Below are 17,348 nucleotides of genomic sequence, written 5' to 3'. Positions count from 1 at the left end.
ATGCAGAGCTAGTGAGGTGGTGTGGGCTATAGTGCGTTTAGAATGTGAATGAAATACAGTTGTCAACATAGCTGTTGATCAGCTTTCCCAGTGTTTGACCTAAGAGAGAGGCTGTTGAAGAGCACTAGGTTGTGTAGTCATTTATCAGATTAAAACAAAGATTATACTTGTAGGTTGCAGAAGCAACCAGATTAGACAGTAAACATTTTATCAGCCCTCTGAGTGAGTTTACTTGACTCAGGTTTGCAACTTGAAGATCATGTTGTAGGATCATTGACTGCTTTGGAAAGCCCAGGTAGCCACAGAGGTCAAGAATATATTTTGTTTGCTATTATTAAGAATAGCAATATTTGTATTACTGTAGTGCCTTGGAGGCCTGGATCCCATAGTTCTAAGCACTGTATAAGCCGAACAAAAGAGTTTATAATCTAAGTCTGAGATGAGAGACAGCAGATGGGTACAGACAGATGGGAGAGTACAAGGAAACAATGAGATAATATTGGGAAGAATGATAGACAGAAGTCTCGGCACACCAGCAACCTAACAGTTGTCAAATATTTTGTACGTATCTCAGCAAAAGAGTTTGAGAGTGATTTGAAGGAAAACAATGAGGTGGCTTTGTGGATGTTCATGGGGAGTTCCTCCCAAGAGTGAGGGTCAGCATGGGAAAAAGCACAAAGGTGCTTATTTGAAAATGTAACAAGTGGACATTGGTAACTGGCATCATGAGCTAATTGGAGTTGGGAGTTGATCTTTGTTTACTGAATGAGAGATGATGGGTAGCGTGTGGATAGGTCATGAAGGGCCTTGGAAGTGAAGACAAATAGCTTATGTGGAAGTGAAGACAAGTAGCTTATGTGATAAGATTGAGAAAGAGGAGCCAGTGGACGGGTGCAAAGAGGAGGGTGAGATAGTCAAAGCAAAAGGCTAAGAAAATGACCTTTGTAGCATCATTTTGAATGGATATGAGTGGGGCAAATTTGTATTGTATTTGTCAAGCCCAGAGAAAAGGATATTGCAATAATCAAGACACAAGAATCTGAGAGCCCGAACAAGAGTCTTAGCTGTGTGGGTGGATAGGAAAGTCCATTTCTAAGAGATGAGTTAGATACATAGCCTGAATATGAGGACCTATGGTGAGGTCCAACTTGAAGATGACACCTAGGTTGGTTACCTGAGTGACAAGCAATGATCAAGAAAGGAGGTAGCAGGGAGGCTGGGAGGAAAAAGATTAAGAGCTCTGTTTTTAATCATGTTGAGCTTGAGATGTCAGAGACAGGCCAAGGAGACAGGTTTGAAATAGAGAGGTAGAGCTGTGAGCTTTAAATGTAGAGATGGTATTTTCCCCTGCAAACCAATTTATCAAGACATAATGTGTAGAGGAAAAAGAGAAAGGGACCAAGTATAGAGCCCTGTGGAACAACCACAGAAAGTTTATTGTTAGAGGGATGAGGAGGATCTTCCAAAGGCTAGGCTGAAGGAATGATTAAAGAGGTAATAGGAAAGCCAGGAGAGGACAGTCATGGAAGCCAAGGGAGGAAAAGATTTCAAGAAGAGGTGCCTGGTCAACTGTGGTGAAAGCAGCTGACCAGTCATGGAGAATGAGGATGGAATACTGCTTCTGAGATTTTGCTAAGAAGAGGTCATTAGAGATTGTAAGATCAGTTTCAGTTGAGTACAAGAAGCAGAAGCTGAATTGGAAAGGGTCTAGGGTGGAATCAGAAAAGAGGAACTCCAGACAACAATTATAAACAGCACATTCAATGAGCTTAGGGATGAAAGGTAGATGGGGTAGTACTTGGAGAGGTAAGTGGGGTCAAGGATTTTTTTTTTAAGATGGGAGAGACTAAAATATGTTTGTACTGTGAGGGAAAAGAGCTGGAGGAGAGTGAGAGGGTAAGGAGAAGAGTAAGGGATGGCGATGAGAATGAGCATGAGGGAGATGGGATGGGGTCACTGGAGCAAGTAGAGGGGTTAAAGGAAGAAAGCTGAAGATTAATTTGTGTCTGACTGAGGAGAAGGAGAGGGTTGAGAAGGGGGAAGGTCACAGTGTAGTCTGTCATTTTTCTCTTAGAAAAAATTGGTGTGATCCTGTGCAGACAGAGAACTGGAGGGAGAGAAGGTTGAGGATGAGTCAAAGGTAGTAAAAAGGTGTCTGGGATTGTGCGCGTGGGAATCAATTACATTGGAGAAGTAGAATTGTTTAGCTAGAAAGACAGCAGAACTGAAAAAGGAGAGAACAAATATGTAACTGAAGAAGTCAGCAGGGTCTTAGGATTTCCACCAGAGATGCTCTACAGCATGAGAACAGGAGCAGTGTTGGTAGTGTACTGGGCTGGGGGTTAGCCAGGGTGGGAGGAAGCTAATGAGTCAGCAGTACGCTATCATGAGCAATGGAGGGAATCAGCAACTATATTCAGGGAAGAAAGGAAAGAGAGGGCTGAGGGCAGACAAGAAGTCATCAGTGCTGGATCATCAAAAGGCCTAGTGACAGGGTGTATGGGGAGGGGGGCTGATGGGTGTGCTGATAGAGACCAAGTGATGATCAGGGAGAGGGAACTCAGCAACAGAAGGCTCAGAGAGAGAAAAAGCAGTGATTGATGAAGACCAAGTCAAGTGAATGGCTGTTTTCATGAGTCAGCGAGTTGAATCAGGGCTGCAGGTCAAATGAAGTGTGGGCAAAAAAACATGCAGCTAAGGGCTCAAATGGATTGTCAATATGGAAGTTGAAATGACCAAGGATGAGTGTGGGAGGGGGGGTGGAGAGAGAGCCAGGAGTCAAAATCTGAGGGGAAGACTAATGGGAACTAGTCAGATGCAGTGCTGCTCGAAAGAGGTGGAAAGGGAAGAAAAAGGAGGGATTGGAAGCAACAGGAATGGTAGAGGGGAAGTCTAACATCCACATCCTGGTCTGAGCCAGGGTGGAGCATATGAGTGGCCTCCCTAAGAGATGACAGCTGCAAGAGGCAGTGTCAGAACAGATCCAGGTCTCTGTCTCTGTGACAGCCAGGAGCTGAAGAGAGCAAGATATGAAGAAGTCATGAATGGTTGCAATAGGGAGCAGTGCCCTCTGCAAAAGGGCTAGGCAGGCTGCTAATATGACATGTAAAGAGTAAAAACTGAAAAAAGGAAGTATTTAAGAAAATGTAAGGTTTTAATTGGATGTGTGTTGCATAACAAACACTCTTCTTCCAGCGATGGTCCCTATGTGGATTCCATACATAGGGTATGCATGTGTGCCATGCACCTGAGTCCGGAAATTCTTCAAAGCACTGTCAGTTTGTCTGCACTTGCGCCATCGATCTCCTCGTGCTCCCAACAGAGGGTATAAGAGTCAGTGCAGGTCGATGCCTCTCCAGTTCTTCCTTACCACCACGCAACCTGAGTCAGAATTGTGTCCTCCTTCAACTCTCTGTACAACCTGTAAAGACATTTGTAAATAGTTATATTTCTTAGCTTAATAGTTAAAGTTCATAGTATAGTTAGTATAGAGAGTTTTCCTTCTCCCTGATTGAGGAACCCTCCCTGGATCCAGGACAATGCCCAGAGCCCCGGGATTCAAGAATTGCATCTCTTGCCCTCCCTACTTCTCCATCAATGACTAATATCAGCGCCGCCTCTACTGTCTGGGTGAGGTGCATATCTCTGCAAAGTGCAGTATCTGTTGCTCTTTCTCACCCAGAACTCAAGAACTCCAGGAGCTTCTCTTGAGAAACCCATGAAGCCCCTCTCTGATCTGGGGCAGGGAGATCCCCTGTACATCGGCTTCAGCTAACCAGCAGAGCCCTTTCAAACATGTGCTTGGGAACGGAGTTGCTAGTGCCTAAGCCCAAGGACTTGTCATCCAGAACTTCCCGTGAGAGTAGAGAGTAATCTGATAGGTATAAGGACAGACATCCCTCCCCCCGCCCCATCAAGGACTGTGCATAAGAGACTTGCTTTCCTTCCGAGCCTGTACAGGTTGAGTGAGACATGATCAAAACCTAACAAACCAGCTCTGCTAAAGACCTCCAAGTTGGAGGACAAATCACGTAAAAAGAAAGATCTGCCGGTTCCATCGATCACGTTGATACTGAAGCATAAGGACAGACATTTGCCAGTTCACCCCACATGCGCTGGTCCAGGCCCATCGTTGGTACCACTTTGTTCATGTGAAGACCATCGAGCTGCTGTAGATGCACCCAATCCATCTGGCTTGACAGCCTGAACCCCTCAGACATCATGGCGTATGGAGACTTACTTACCACTGGAGGATATATTCCTCCTTTGTTCACAGTCTCCACTTCTATCTGGCCTGGCTCTTCTGAGGAATTTTATTACTCTGGAGGAGGAGCCTACATTGGTATCCCAGGACATCCCATCTGGTAGGAGTGCTTCAGTACCAACATCCCCGTTCCTACTGATGGAGCAGTTTTCGGATTCAAATGAGTCAGTGGGGATAGCTGCTCTAGTATCTCTTCAGAGACAGTCAAGGAGTCATGTTCTCTATTCCTTCAGGTATGACCCTCCAGGGACCTCTGGTACTGATTCTCCTGTGATCCCCCACAACCAGCTGATCCCTCTTTTTGGCCTCATTGGAGTCAGTAGGATCCTTATGGCAGGCATCCAGATTCTTCTTGAGAGTTGTGATGCTCCTGTCCCTCCTGCCAACCAGATCTGTTGGTGTACAAGGAGGAGGAGGTGGACTTGGAGCCAGAGGTACCAACAGTTCCAACGGGTGTCTCTTCATCATTCCCAGATGAAGTGGTCACTCCTTCCTTGCCATCTCTGCCATATGACCATCGCCAGTTTCACTGGCCGCTGCAGAAGTCACGGAGGTCCCAGAAAGTCACGAATCTGTGACTTCCGTGACCTCCATGACAGACTCGCAGCCTTAGTCATGACAGAACCAGACAATTCTGGTTCACAGAACTTCTAACAATGTTGGCCTGTTCTTCAATTAGGATCCACCCTTTCCCAGACTTCCTAATCCAGGGTGGGGTGGGGAGAATGAAGCATCCCTGACTGGGCTCTCTCCGCCTGGTGTTTGAATGGGCTTTGGAAATAGAATGCTCATGCTTGGCCCCTGTTCAGACTGTCCTCAACAAAAGTAGAAAATATTTTTCTAGAACCTGCTGTCTGGTCAAATGGAGATGCTTTTTTGGTCTGGGCACAACTCCACCAATATTCTTCAGCCACCGCAAGGATCTCGGTTGTCCTAGACTATCTCCTGTCCCTGAAGTCCTAAGGTCTCTATTGGTCTGTTGCAAGTACACCTTGCAGCAATCAGTGCCTTCCCCATCTTTACTCATCCAGCTTCAGTATGGTTTATGAAAGACCTAATCAGTACCTTCCCACTAGTGATCAAACCTACACCTCAATGGGACCTTAATTTCATCCTGTTGATGCTCACAGATCCCCCTTTCAAACCCATGCTGACATGTTCCATGACCCGCCTGTTCATGAAGATAGCATTCTTAGTAAATATCACTTCAGCCAGGAGAGTCAGCGAGCTTGGAGCCATCATGGTGGACTCTCCTTAAACCATTTTCCACAAAGAAGAGGTTTCTCTTGGGATATACCCCCAGTTTTTCCCCAAGATTGATGTGGAATTCAGAAACAAAGTATACACTTAATTGTATTTGTCCTTAAACGCCCCGCTTCTGCTGAAGACAAGGGATTTCACTCTCTCGATGTCTGGCATGCTCTGACATTCTACATACAAAGAACCAAACCCATTAGGAAATCACAGATTTTATTGCCACAATGGCGAGATCTCACTCCATGCAATCACAGCATCCCTATATGATGTTCCGCTGCAGGGCATTTACAAGGTGGACACCTGGAGTTCCATCTACACCAGGGGTGGGCATACTACGGCCCATGAGCTGTTTTAAGCTTGCCCTTGAGCTCCTGCTGGGGAGCAGGATCTGGGGGTTGCCACGCTCTGGCACTCCAGCCAGGGCACAGGGTCAAGGGACGCTCCACATGGCTCCCGGAAGTCATGGAGCAAGAGCAGGGACATGCTTCTGGGAACCGCTAGAGGTAAGCACCGCCCGGACCCTGCACTCCTGAGGCTCTCCCCACGCCCCAACCCCCTGCCCCAGCCCTGATCCCTCTCCTGTCCTCCAAACCCCTTGATCCCAGCCTGGAGCACCCTCCCACACCCCAAATCCCCCAGCCTCAGCCCCACCCCAGAGCCCACACCCAGAGCCAGAGCCTGCACCCCTTCTCGCCCTCCGAACCCCCTCCCCAGCCCTGATCCCCCTCCCACCCTCTGAAGCCCTTGGTCCTAGCCCAGAACACCCTCCCACACCCCAAAACCCTCATCCCCCAGCTCCACCCCAGAGCCCGCACCCCCAGCTGGAGCCTGCACCCCACTCCCTAGCCCGGAGTCCTCTCCCTCACCCTGAACTCATCATCTCTGGCCCCAACCAGAGCCCGCACCCCAACCCCAATGTTGTGAGCATTCATGGCTCACCATACAATTTCTATTCCCAGATGTGGCCCTCAGGTCAGAAAGTTTGCCCACCTCGATCTATACATTCACAACAAGTTATGCTTTAGTTCATGTCTCAACTGCAGATACAATGGTGAAATCTGCAGCACTGCAGACATCTTTGCTACCAACTTTCTCACGCCCACCGCTAATCTGAACACTGCTTGACAATCGCTCACGTTTGGAATACACATAGGGACTATCATTCAAAGACGAAATGGAAGTTACTAACTGTAACTGGAAGTTCTTTGAGTTGTGAGGTCCCTATCTGTATTCCACTACCTGTTCTCCATCCCCTCTGCTTCAGATCCTGTGGGATTGTGGTAAAAGGAGGAACTGGAGAGGCGTTGACCCACATTGACTCTAATACCCTGAGTTGGGAGCATAAGGAGATCTACAGAGCATGTATGGGTCAACGGATGCTGCTATTAAGAATTTCCAGACACTGGTGCTCATAGTTACCTCGTGTGGAATACAGATAGGGACAAGAGATCTCAAACAACTTCCAGTTACAGTAATTAACCTCCATATTTTAAATTCCTCTCAGGAAAATGATGGATCTGAACCACTACCTGTGAAAATTTTTTGCAGTGATGAAGCAGGACAGCTTATTGATATTTCTGAATATCTTATGAAAAAGGGTCTGGCTTTCAGAAACAAAAGGTATGGATATTCTTTTTAATATTACATTATTTCAGATCTTCTCGGTTAGGTTACTTCCAAAGTTGACGTATACAGATTGGCATTTGTGTTACTTTTGTAAGCAAAACAAAAACTATTACTGGGGAAATTCTGCAGATGCGCAAAATTCGTGTGTCCTGCAGAATTTTTTTCCGCGGAAAGTATATTTCTGCCCAAGAAGTGCTGCAATTCCGCCTTTCGCCCACCAGAGGCCACTGTGGCACCAGAACAGCTAGCAGCATGAATGCAGCCAGCTGTTCTGGCACCACAGTGGCTTCTTTTGGGGAAAAGGCAGAACTGCATCACTTCTGGGGCAGAAATGTATTTTCTGTCTGGGGGAGGGGAAATTCTGTGCATATTGCAGAATTCCTCCAGGAATTCATCACAGCACACTGCCTGCAGAGCCCGGTTAGGAAAGAGTGGGTACTTGGGGCTGCTGGGGGGATCACAGACTAGGGTTCAGAATGGCTAGTAGGAGGGTGGGGGGACAGACTGGGGGGCGGGCTCAGGAGCTAGTGGGATGACACTGTTGAGCCTGGGAACGGTGAAGTGGGGCTGCAGGGTCACATGGGGATGGGGGAGGAAGCTGCAGAGACCCATGGAGTTAGAGGGAGTGGGGACAGGTGCAGATGTGCGGGACTGAGTGGGAGAGGCTAGGGGTTAATCAGGGTCTGCATGAGGGAGGCTCCCTAACAATCCCTCCCCACCCCTCCAAAAAAGCCTGTTCCATACTTCTCCTACCCACACCCAACAACCCTCCAAGTTCACATCAAGGATCCTTCTCCCTCAGTTCCGCCATTACCCCTCACTCCCCCAAGCCTTTGCACTGCTTCTGAGTGGTGTGGAAAATAGGGTTCTGTATTGTAGTTTAAATGAATTATTACTCAGTCAGGGTGGATTTGATTTAAATCATTAGTCAGGAAGACTCTATTTAATCATGGATTTCTACATAAAAGTGAATTCTTGTTGGTTGTTATAACCTTAATACATATTCTTCACAACTCAGAGATAGATGTAGGTTTCGTTTTTAGAAGGTACACACTATGTTTTTAAAGTGATTTATTTTGAAAACTTTTCAGAGTAGTTTTACAGCTATATCAGAAAATGAATGATTGTTTGGTTACTTCATTTACCAAAGGTAATTGAAGCAGATATTTATGAAGTCATTGGGAGGTGAACTATCTCCAGTTCAACAGGTTAATCATTAATATTTGGAGGATTTTCTTGCCATGCTCTATTAGGAGAGGAACATCACCAGACAGACATTTAAATTGTTTTATTTAACTAAAACAACGTTATGTATTCTGGATTCTTTTCTTCAACAGCAAACATAATATTTTAACAAAACGAGTGCATGAATTTTTGAATTTAAACATTCAAGTTTTTTAAAATCAGGTCTGTTTTTGTTAAAATTATTTTTAACTAAAATAGTTAAATGAAATATTTAAAAACAAAAATTAAATCAACTGTCAGCCAGGTCAACATGAGAAACTTAAAATATTGGCTTCTGCAGCTAACTCAGTCATCTTCACCTTCATTTTCCTGTTTGTTTATAATCTGGAAAAGAAAAACGAGCTTTCCTGCTTTTTCAGGTCCCAAACGATTTCTCAATTTGCAATGAATTAGTCCAAAGGAAGAAAATATTCTTTCTACACTGGCAGAAGAAGCTACTGCTGTTAAAAGTGAGATTATCACTTCAACAGTCTGTGAATCCAAGTTCTTAAGTGACTTCCTCCAGTTCACTTGGTGTGACTTTCTTTAAAACATCATCAGCAAACATATATTTCTTGAATGGTTCACCCTTAGCTCTGAAGTTTATTATAGTTGGCATTATGAAGGGGATGATTGCTGATATCCATGTCATAGCCATCTCCTCTTCAGCAGCAGTTAAGGTTTGACCCTGGTACCGAGTACTGAGAATATTTGCAAGAAAATGAGCTGGAGCTAGTGCTTGTCCCATTCGTTTTTTTAATGCTTATAATTTAACTCTGTCATTGCATATTTCTCTTTTAAGATCTCACTCAGTTCCTTCCAAATTTCAACAGCGTCAGCAATAAAACAGCTATTTCCCTGCATTTTGTTCAAGGCTACAGAAATAGGCTTCCGGGTACTCAGCACGTGTTCAACATTTCACTTAAGCCCAATGTTGAGAACTTGGGCTGTGGCAGTACCATCTATTTTTTCACAATATTGTTCATCAGATTAGGCCAGTTCTTGATATAGTGATCAAAACAGTCCACTACTGAGTTCCATCGCACATCTTGGTTCCTCCCACTTTTTTCAGAGCAGCTGCTACAAAGTGATTGTTACAGAAGTATTTTGCAATTTCAACAACATTAGCCTTTATTTCTGGAACCACTGAAGTCTTTGGCTAAGAGGCTCATCAAATGAGCAGTGCAACCGTATGTTATTTGCTTGGGACTCTCTTCACTCTCTTCTAAATTTCTTCTCATCTTGGATACATTTGCAGCATTGTCTGTGACCAAGCTGCGTACTAGACATTTGAATTTTTTTTCAGTTTGTTATTTTTTGCTGCTACTTCTTGTAAGTATTCTGCTCTGTGTGCATTTCCTGATGTATCAAATCTTTCTGTAAGGAAGACATTCCTTTCTTCTGTTGTCACACAAGCACATACAACAAGATCATTGTGGACATTGCTCCACCCATCAATACTCGGGTTAACGATTTCACCCTCTAGATCTTTTGCACGCTGCTCAATTTCTCTTTCATACACTTTATCCAGCAATTTACCTGTGACATCAGCTCAGTTGGGTGGACTGTATCCTGGTCTTAATGACTGAACCATGTTAATGAAGTGTGGGTTCTCAATCATACGGAAAGGAGAGTGGTTGCATAAACAAACCAGGCAATTTTTTCATCAGTTACTTCTTTTTTTAATCTGCTGGTTCTTATCATAAACGTATCTACGGTTGTTTCTGGATGATGGATTTTTTTTTTCTTTTTGCTACAGGTGATATACTGTGGCTCTATGACATACATGATGTGATTGAAACACTATCATTGGCAGATAACTCTGAAACTATAGAAAATTATGGTGATCTTGAAGGTGGATAGTCTTCAGAAACCTGTATGTTGAGGATGAATTCTCCTAAACAAAATAAGTCAATGCAGTTATTTAATTATTACCACCATACTGCTCATTTAGTGTTACTCAATGCATTCACTGACAGTACTTTAAAGGTGAAATTGTAAAAGGAAGATTTGTCTATTCAGCTATGTGTTTTATCACAACTGCATCTAAAATGATAGTACCATAGAGTAACAACTATCTTTTTTGCTCAAACATGAGAATTCAAGTATAGTCCAGAAGGAAGACAGGCAGTCCTTAAGAAAGAAGTGTGAAATAAAAAAGTTTACCAACCTGAAGATCCTGCATGTTCAGACATGTTCCTTTCATCATCTTCAACGCAGCTTTCTCCTGAGAAGGAACACTAGCATTACTTTGTTGCACTGTTTGCATTTTGCACGCATGCCTGTTTTACCCACAGGTAGAGGAACTGTATTAAAATATTTCCAAACTGGGTCTCTTTTACAGCCTGCTGCCATTATAGGTTTTCTCTTCTAGTGAGAGAATGGTATGGGAGATCTGAAATCAATGAAGGCTACACTCAGAAAGACCTCAGAACTTCTGGAATATGCTGCTCAAACAGTTTCACTTTTGTTTCTACTGTGTGTCTCTCCCTTCTCACATTTATCTCAAGACTTCTTCTCCTTGTCCAGTTCTATTCCACCCCCCACAATCTTCTATTGATTGAACTTTTTGAAACTTTGCACTTTTAGAGAGCGGTAAGGGAAAGGGATTGACTCTGTGTACACAAATTTGCAGAGGGAGAATAGGATTGAGGTCTGTTATTTCTCCCATCCATCAACATTTTTGCTGTTAACAAGCATGTTATCTCTGGAGATGCAAATCCACAGTTTGAGAACTGCAAAACTAAGCATCCCTGATGGTATCTTCTAGACTGAGCACTGAGTCTCATTGGCTAGATAGAAAGATTAACCTAAATAATTTATACAGAATCCCCTGGAACCCCATAAGATTGGGTCCCTAATCCATGAACTATTGGAACTCGTTTACAAAACTTTTCTTAAACATTGCATGAATATATTGTCTCATACTACAGGATTAGAATTTATAATCCCTATTCCATGATGAGATACATTATAGCTCAAAGATATCTTAATTAAAAAAACATGATTTAAATAAAAAATCCGATTTAAATTAAAAATAGATTTTTATTTTATTTTTTTAAAATCATTGATTTTTATCCACCCTGCTCAGAGTTCTGTATTAATATGCCTAGTAAGGACTTTATTTGTCAAAAAAAATTTCCTGAATCTTTTTCATTGTCTGTATTGTTACAGCCATACTTGTGGACAGGTATTTTTGAAATAAATTACCAAAATAATTGAAACTGGTGTGATTATATTGTGTTATTTTGACAAATAAAATATGCAGAATTTTAAAATATTATGGATAGATTATTTTTATTTATTTATTTATTTTGGTGCAGAATCCCCCCAGGTGTAGAAAACTTACATTTTCTTCTGAAAACTTTATAGACAATTAGCATTTTAAATTTACATGTGATAGAACATATTATCAGCATCACAGTCTAATGTACATTGCAGTTACTTATGCTGATGGAGTAAGTATATTTTGATACCTGTTTTGTTAAAATGAATAGTTATAATTTCACACTTAGATAATTTTTCTTTAGATTATCTTACTCTTTCATGCTTCAGAGTTTTCATCTTTTGATATATTTTGTGTTGTATCTGATAGAACTCATGAAATTGATATTAGTGATGCAGATCCTGAGAAACCTCTTGAAGTTCCTTTGAAGCAAGAGAGTCCATGCTTAAATGAGCTGATTCTAGAAACTGAATGTACACCAAAGTGTTTAGTGCCAGAGAAAGAAGTTACTCTTTCTGTTAATGAACCTAAAGAACATGAGTCAAAGAAACTAGTGCTTAAATCAAGAATGGATGGAGCATATAAACCTCCAATTATACCTGACATGAAAGAATTACAGGCTATAATAAACTGTATTGGAGATGATGGAACTATTTATATGGTGCCCAAATCATTAGGTAAGATTTTGAATTGCAATAAATACATGTTTTTATGGTTCAGTTGCTAATGCTGAGCTAGGAGGGCAGTATTAGCGCATACATGGTCATTGAAGGTGCCATTCTTTGGATGTGACAAGTTCCTTTTGACCATGTGTTATCTGTGCAAAAGTAATCTGTAAACTAAAAGTCCTTGTGGCTTAAACAACACGCACACACGCGCGCGCACACACACACACACACCCCCAACAACCCTGAAGATGACACCTTCTACAAAAGACACATTTCTGTTTCTGATTTTTACTGCCCTCTTCACAGTAGTCTTTGAGTGCTTTATATGTGCTATTGGACAGACATAGAGTAGTAGCTGTCATGCTGCATTTGGGAAAAAAATTAACTTTGTAACACTGCATCTTGAATATCAGGTGAAACTTAAAGTTTTAGGCCTCTTTGCAAATCCCAGCCTTAAGTAGTTATATGCCCAAATGTCAATGACTTTCAGTAGGCGTTAGGTGCTTAATTCTTTTAGGTGCCTTTGAAAATTCCAGCCTAATTGACTCAGTATCTTTCGTATTTCTAATTAATACTAGTCGATTGCTTATTAGAAATCCATTTTAATCTGCCCAGTGTCCAGATAACACTTTGCTACAAAAAAATTGACCACTTGGTAGTCTTAATAAAGATTTTTTGTTCAGTTATTAAAGATCATATTTGCAGATTACAAAATTAGAAATACAGATTTTATAAAGTAAAGTAAAATTGATAGTCCCCCAGACCAGATTTGAGGATTCTGTGTTTCTTTTGCAATAGTTGATATGACTTGTATGTAAAACAATTCAGGGACTTTTTGGGAAACCTGTTAGTCTCAAGTAAGTCTCTAAAAAGTCATTGCTACTTCCTCTGGAACTCTTTTTCTCTTTTTGTTCATTGCTGCTGCCTCACATTTGAATTTTATCAGCTTCCCCCCCTCGTTTTGTTTACAGTGATATGCAGTCACAAAGCCTTATTTTCAGATACTTCATTTCAGAGATACAGTTACAGAATTAGTTGTTGCTTCTGTAATATTCTCTCTTCAACTGCTGCCTTACATGCCTAAAATTTACTCTGAACGCTTTTGGAAACTACAGTGGAGTTGCATCATAGGCGCATTTAACTTATGTGATTTTAACTATACACGCTCGGCAAAACAAAAAAAGAGAAAAACAACTATTTAAATACTGTACCTGTAGTGCGGGCGATTCCGCCCGCCATTCCACTCAATGAGCATTTGTCTATACGCAATTTTCGCCTTACGCGCTGACTTTAGAACCTAACCCCCGCGTAAGGTGTGACTCCCCTGTATACCTCTTCAGTTCATCTAGAGTTCTTCTGTATGTTAGGAAGCTCCACAAGTTTACTGTATTGACTTCCTTGTCATTGAGAACTCTAAGCTCTGTTTGGGAATCAGTTAGACTCTACAAATAAACAAGGAAGCAGTCCTAGATTTCTTTCCAACATGATAGAATCCTGGACTATTTATCCTTATATTCTCAATAATAGCAGTAACTTCCTCAGGGATGTGGTTTTGCAACCCAGACTTCATGTTTTATCCTGATAAAATGTAAATCCTATTTACATTTAATAGCAATTTTTTCTTCTTTTAAGAATTTGTATAACTAAGTATGAAATTTGGCTTAGAAGTTATTTCAGCCATTGTCATTAGGTAGTGTTAAATGGTTTAAAATATGGAAAATATATTTTCCATAATATAACCCCTATATTTGCCACTATTATTCCAACACAATGGAATTATAAGGACTTGCAATAGGTAAGATTCCTAACCTAGTGGAAGATATTTGGAAATTAAAATGTGAAAAGCTGTATAGTTTAACCTTTAAATTATTGTTCTACAGCCCCAGCCTAGTATACAGTAACTATATGTGTAGTGGTTAAAACAATTATTTGCCCCTATAAATAATCTGAAATCCATTTTTTGAATTTTACTTTCTCTTTTACCCAATTCTTATTCAGAAAATGAACTAAACAAATTGATGACTGATATACAAAATAACTTCAAATGTCTTGGTCTTCTGGAACCATATTGTTGGAGAAAAGAAGAAGCTTGTGTTGTAAGAGGATCGGATACCATGTGGTATCGAGGTAAAGTTATAGAAGTTGGTGGTGGTACTGTCAGGGTAAGTTTGATTTTTTGTTGTTGTTTTTCTTTTATGACAAATGGTATAAGTGATTGTTCATAAAAGCACAAGACTAGCCACAATGGGTCAAACCAATGGTTCATTTAGCCCAATATCCTGTCTTCCAACAGTGGCCAGTGCCAGATGCTTGAGTGAATGTTCAGAACAGGGCAATTATCAAGTGATCCATCCCATGTCATCCAGTCCCAACTTCTGGCAGTTGGAAGTTTAGGGACACCCAGAGCATGGAGTTGCAGCCCTAACCATGTTGGCTAATAGCCATTGATGGACCTATCCTCCATGAACTTATCTAATTCTTTTTGGAACCCTATTATACTTTTGGTCTTCACAACATCCCCTGGCAAGAAATTTCACAGGTTGAGTATGCATTGTGTGAAGAAATACTTGTTTGTTTTAAACCTGCTGCCTATTAATTTCATTGGGTGGCCCCTAGTTCTTGTGTTTATATGAAGGAGTAAATAACACTTACTTTCTCCACACCATTCATGATTTTGTAGATCTTTATTATATCTCTTTTAGTCATTGCTTTTCTAATCTGAACAGTCCGTCTTTTTAATCTTTTCTCTTATGTAAGGCATTCCATACCTCTAATCATTTTTGTTGCCCTTTCCTGTACTTTTTCCAATTCTAATATACCTGTTTTGAGATGAGGTGAACGAACTGCATGTGGGTATACCATGGATTTATATAGTGGTATTATGATGTTTTCTCTTATCTAGCCCTTTCATAATGGTTCCTAACATTGTTAGCTTTTTGCACTGCGCTGCACATTAAGCAAAAACAACAAGGAGTCCGGTGGATTTTGTGGATACAGACTAACACGGCTACCTCCTGATACTTGGCACATTAAGCAGACATTTTCAGAGATCTAGCCTCAATGACTCTTTCTTGAGTAGTAACAGCTAATTTAGACCCCATTCTTTTGTATGTGTATTTGGAATTATATTTTTCCAGTATGTATTACTTTGCACTGGTAAGCACTGAATTTCATCTGCCATTTTGTTGCCCAGTCACCCTTCCACCTCCCCTTCCCCATCCCTCTTCAGGGAGCCTTCTCACGAGCTTTTACAAAGGCAAGAGGTGGACTCTCTCCTCCAGCTAGGAGCAGTAGAACTGATTCCTTTCCCTTGCAGGGGCAGAGGGTTCTACTCAATACTTCCTAGTACCAAAGAAGGATGGCGGTTGGAAGCCGATCTTCAATCTAAGACAGCTGAACAAATTTGTGAAACCCCAAAAGTTCAGGATGGTGACTGGCTACTATAATTACTTCACTAGAGGAAGGGGACCGATTTTCATCCCTCGACCTACAAGACTCTTACATCCATATAAATATACACCCATCATACTGGAAATACCTACAATTTATCATAGACCAAGATCATTTCCAGTACCAAGTGCTCAGCCTATCCTTGGAACCTAAGGATATCTTCAAAGGTTCTAGCAGTAGTTGCGGCTTACCTTTGGAAGGGAATAATTCTTGTCTTCCGGTATCTCAAAGACCATTCTTTCAAGTCACTGTTATCGTCAACCCAGAAGGCTCTTGCTCTGTTTCATGAGTTGGGTCTACAGCTGAATGTAAAGAAATCCACATTAGTACCAGTACAAAGGATACAGTTTATAGGGACATATCTGGACTCCGTGACAGCCAGAGAGTACTTCCCTTTAGACAGATTTGTGACTCTGTCAGGACTGGTAGGGAGAATTCAGAGAAGCTCTCAAACCACAATAAGAATCTATCTTCAACTCTTGGGCCATATGGTAGCTTGTACCATTGTGATCAATCCATGCAAAGTTATGCTCTGCTGCTTCCCAGGTTGGTTAGGAATTGTCTGTTCTGTGACAGGAATGCTTTGGACTAATGGGTGACAGTGTACATAATGAACTCTCTAAACTAATGGAAGGAGCAACTCCATCTCTGTGCAGGTGTCCATTTCTGTCACTCAGCTCTATTAATGACTCTAATGACTGATACATCCTGATTAATGTGGGGTTCCCACCTCTACCTCTTCTTGGTTCAGGGCAGATGGACAGTCCCATGAGACCAATCTCCACATCAAGCTTTTTGGAGCTCAGGGTGGTTAGGAATCCTTCCCTTCATCTCCTGCCCCTCATTGGGGACAAAACAATCAAGGCCATGACGAACAATATGTTCTGCTGCAAGTTTTACATCAACAAGCAGGGAGGAGCAAGATCTGCATTCTTATGTGCTGAAGCTACAAAGCATTGGAACTGGTTTCATAGCCACCACATCCAGATCTCAGCAGTTTGCTTTCCAGGCATCTGGAACACCACTGTTGATGCCCTCAACAGACACTTCTCCCATGACTACAAATGGGAGCTGGACCCTTAGGTTCTCCATAGCATATTTCAGAGTTAAGGATGGCCAGAGATCCATCTTTTCATCACCTTTGAAAACAGGAAGTGCCTTCTCTTCTATTAAAGGGAGACTTTGGGTTACTGCTCCCTGGGGGATGTGTTGCTTCTACTGTGGCAGAAAAGTATATTCTGTCCCTTTTCCCCCAATGCCCTTAATTCCAGAGCACTGAACAAGATAACTCTGACCTTGTCCTACCTGATCCTCATAGTACCTACCTGGATGAGACAAGCTTGATACCCTTACCTGTGTCAGCTGTGTCCAGCTGTTGATCAAGCACTCTAGACCATTCCTCATATCCTGTATCAGGATGCAGGTCACACTCTACACCCCAGCCTGGCAGTTCTGTGCCTCAGGGTGTGGCTCCGGGATGGTTCTTGGGTATATAGATTTTCTGCTCTATGGTGGTACAGCAGGTGTTATTAAACAGTAGAATAACATCATTTCTCCCCACTTACCCACAGAAACGGAAGAGATTGTCCACTGGTGTGGTCATCAGTGTTGATAGATGTTCGGCTGCATGCAT

General features: G+C 42.0%; 1 protein-coding gene across 4 annotated transcripts in view; it reads left to right on the top strand.

Moving 5' to 3' along the window:
• The window catches only part of RNF17 (ring finger protein 17), a 238,012-nt gene that overhangs the window by 144,569 nt on the left and 76,095 nt on the right, over window positions 1-17,348 (top strand). For all 4 annotated transcript variants that reach the window (XM_042855146.2, XM_042855142.2, XM_008169321.4 and 1 more), the window contains 3 exons: window positions 7,026-7,141; window positions 11,967-12,274; window positions 14,264-14,427. In XM_042855146.2, coding sequence (XP_042711080.2) covers window positions 7,026-7,141; window positions 11,967-12,274; window positions 14,264-14,427 — 588 coding nt within the window. The remainder of the gene's footprint in view (window positions 1-7,025; window positions 7,142-11,966; window positions 12,275-14,263; window positions 14,428-17,348) is intronic.

This window comes from Chrysemys picta, chromosome 1, assembly GCF_011386835.1.
Source record: "Chrysemys picta bellii isolate R12L10 chromosome 1, ASM1138683v2, whole genome shotgun sequence".
NCBI lineage: Eukaryota > Metazoa > Chordata > Testudines > Emydidae > Chrysemys > Chrysemys picta.
Note: the sequence above shows the minus strand (reverse complement) of the source record. Positions and strands in the feature narration are given on the sequence as shown.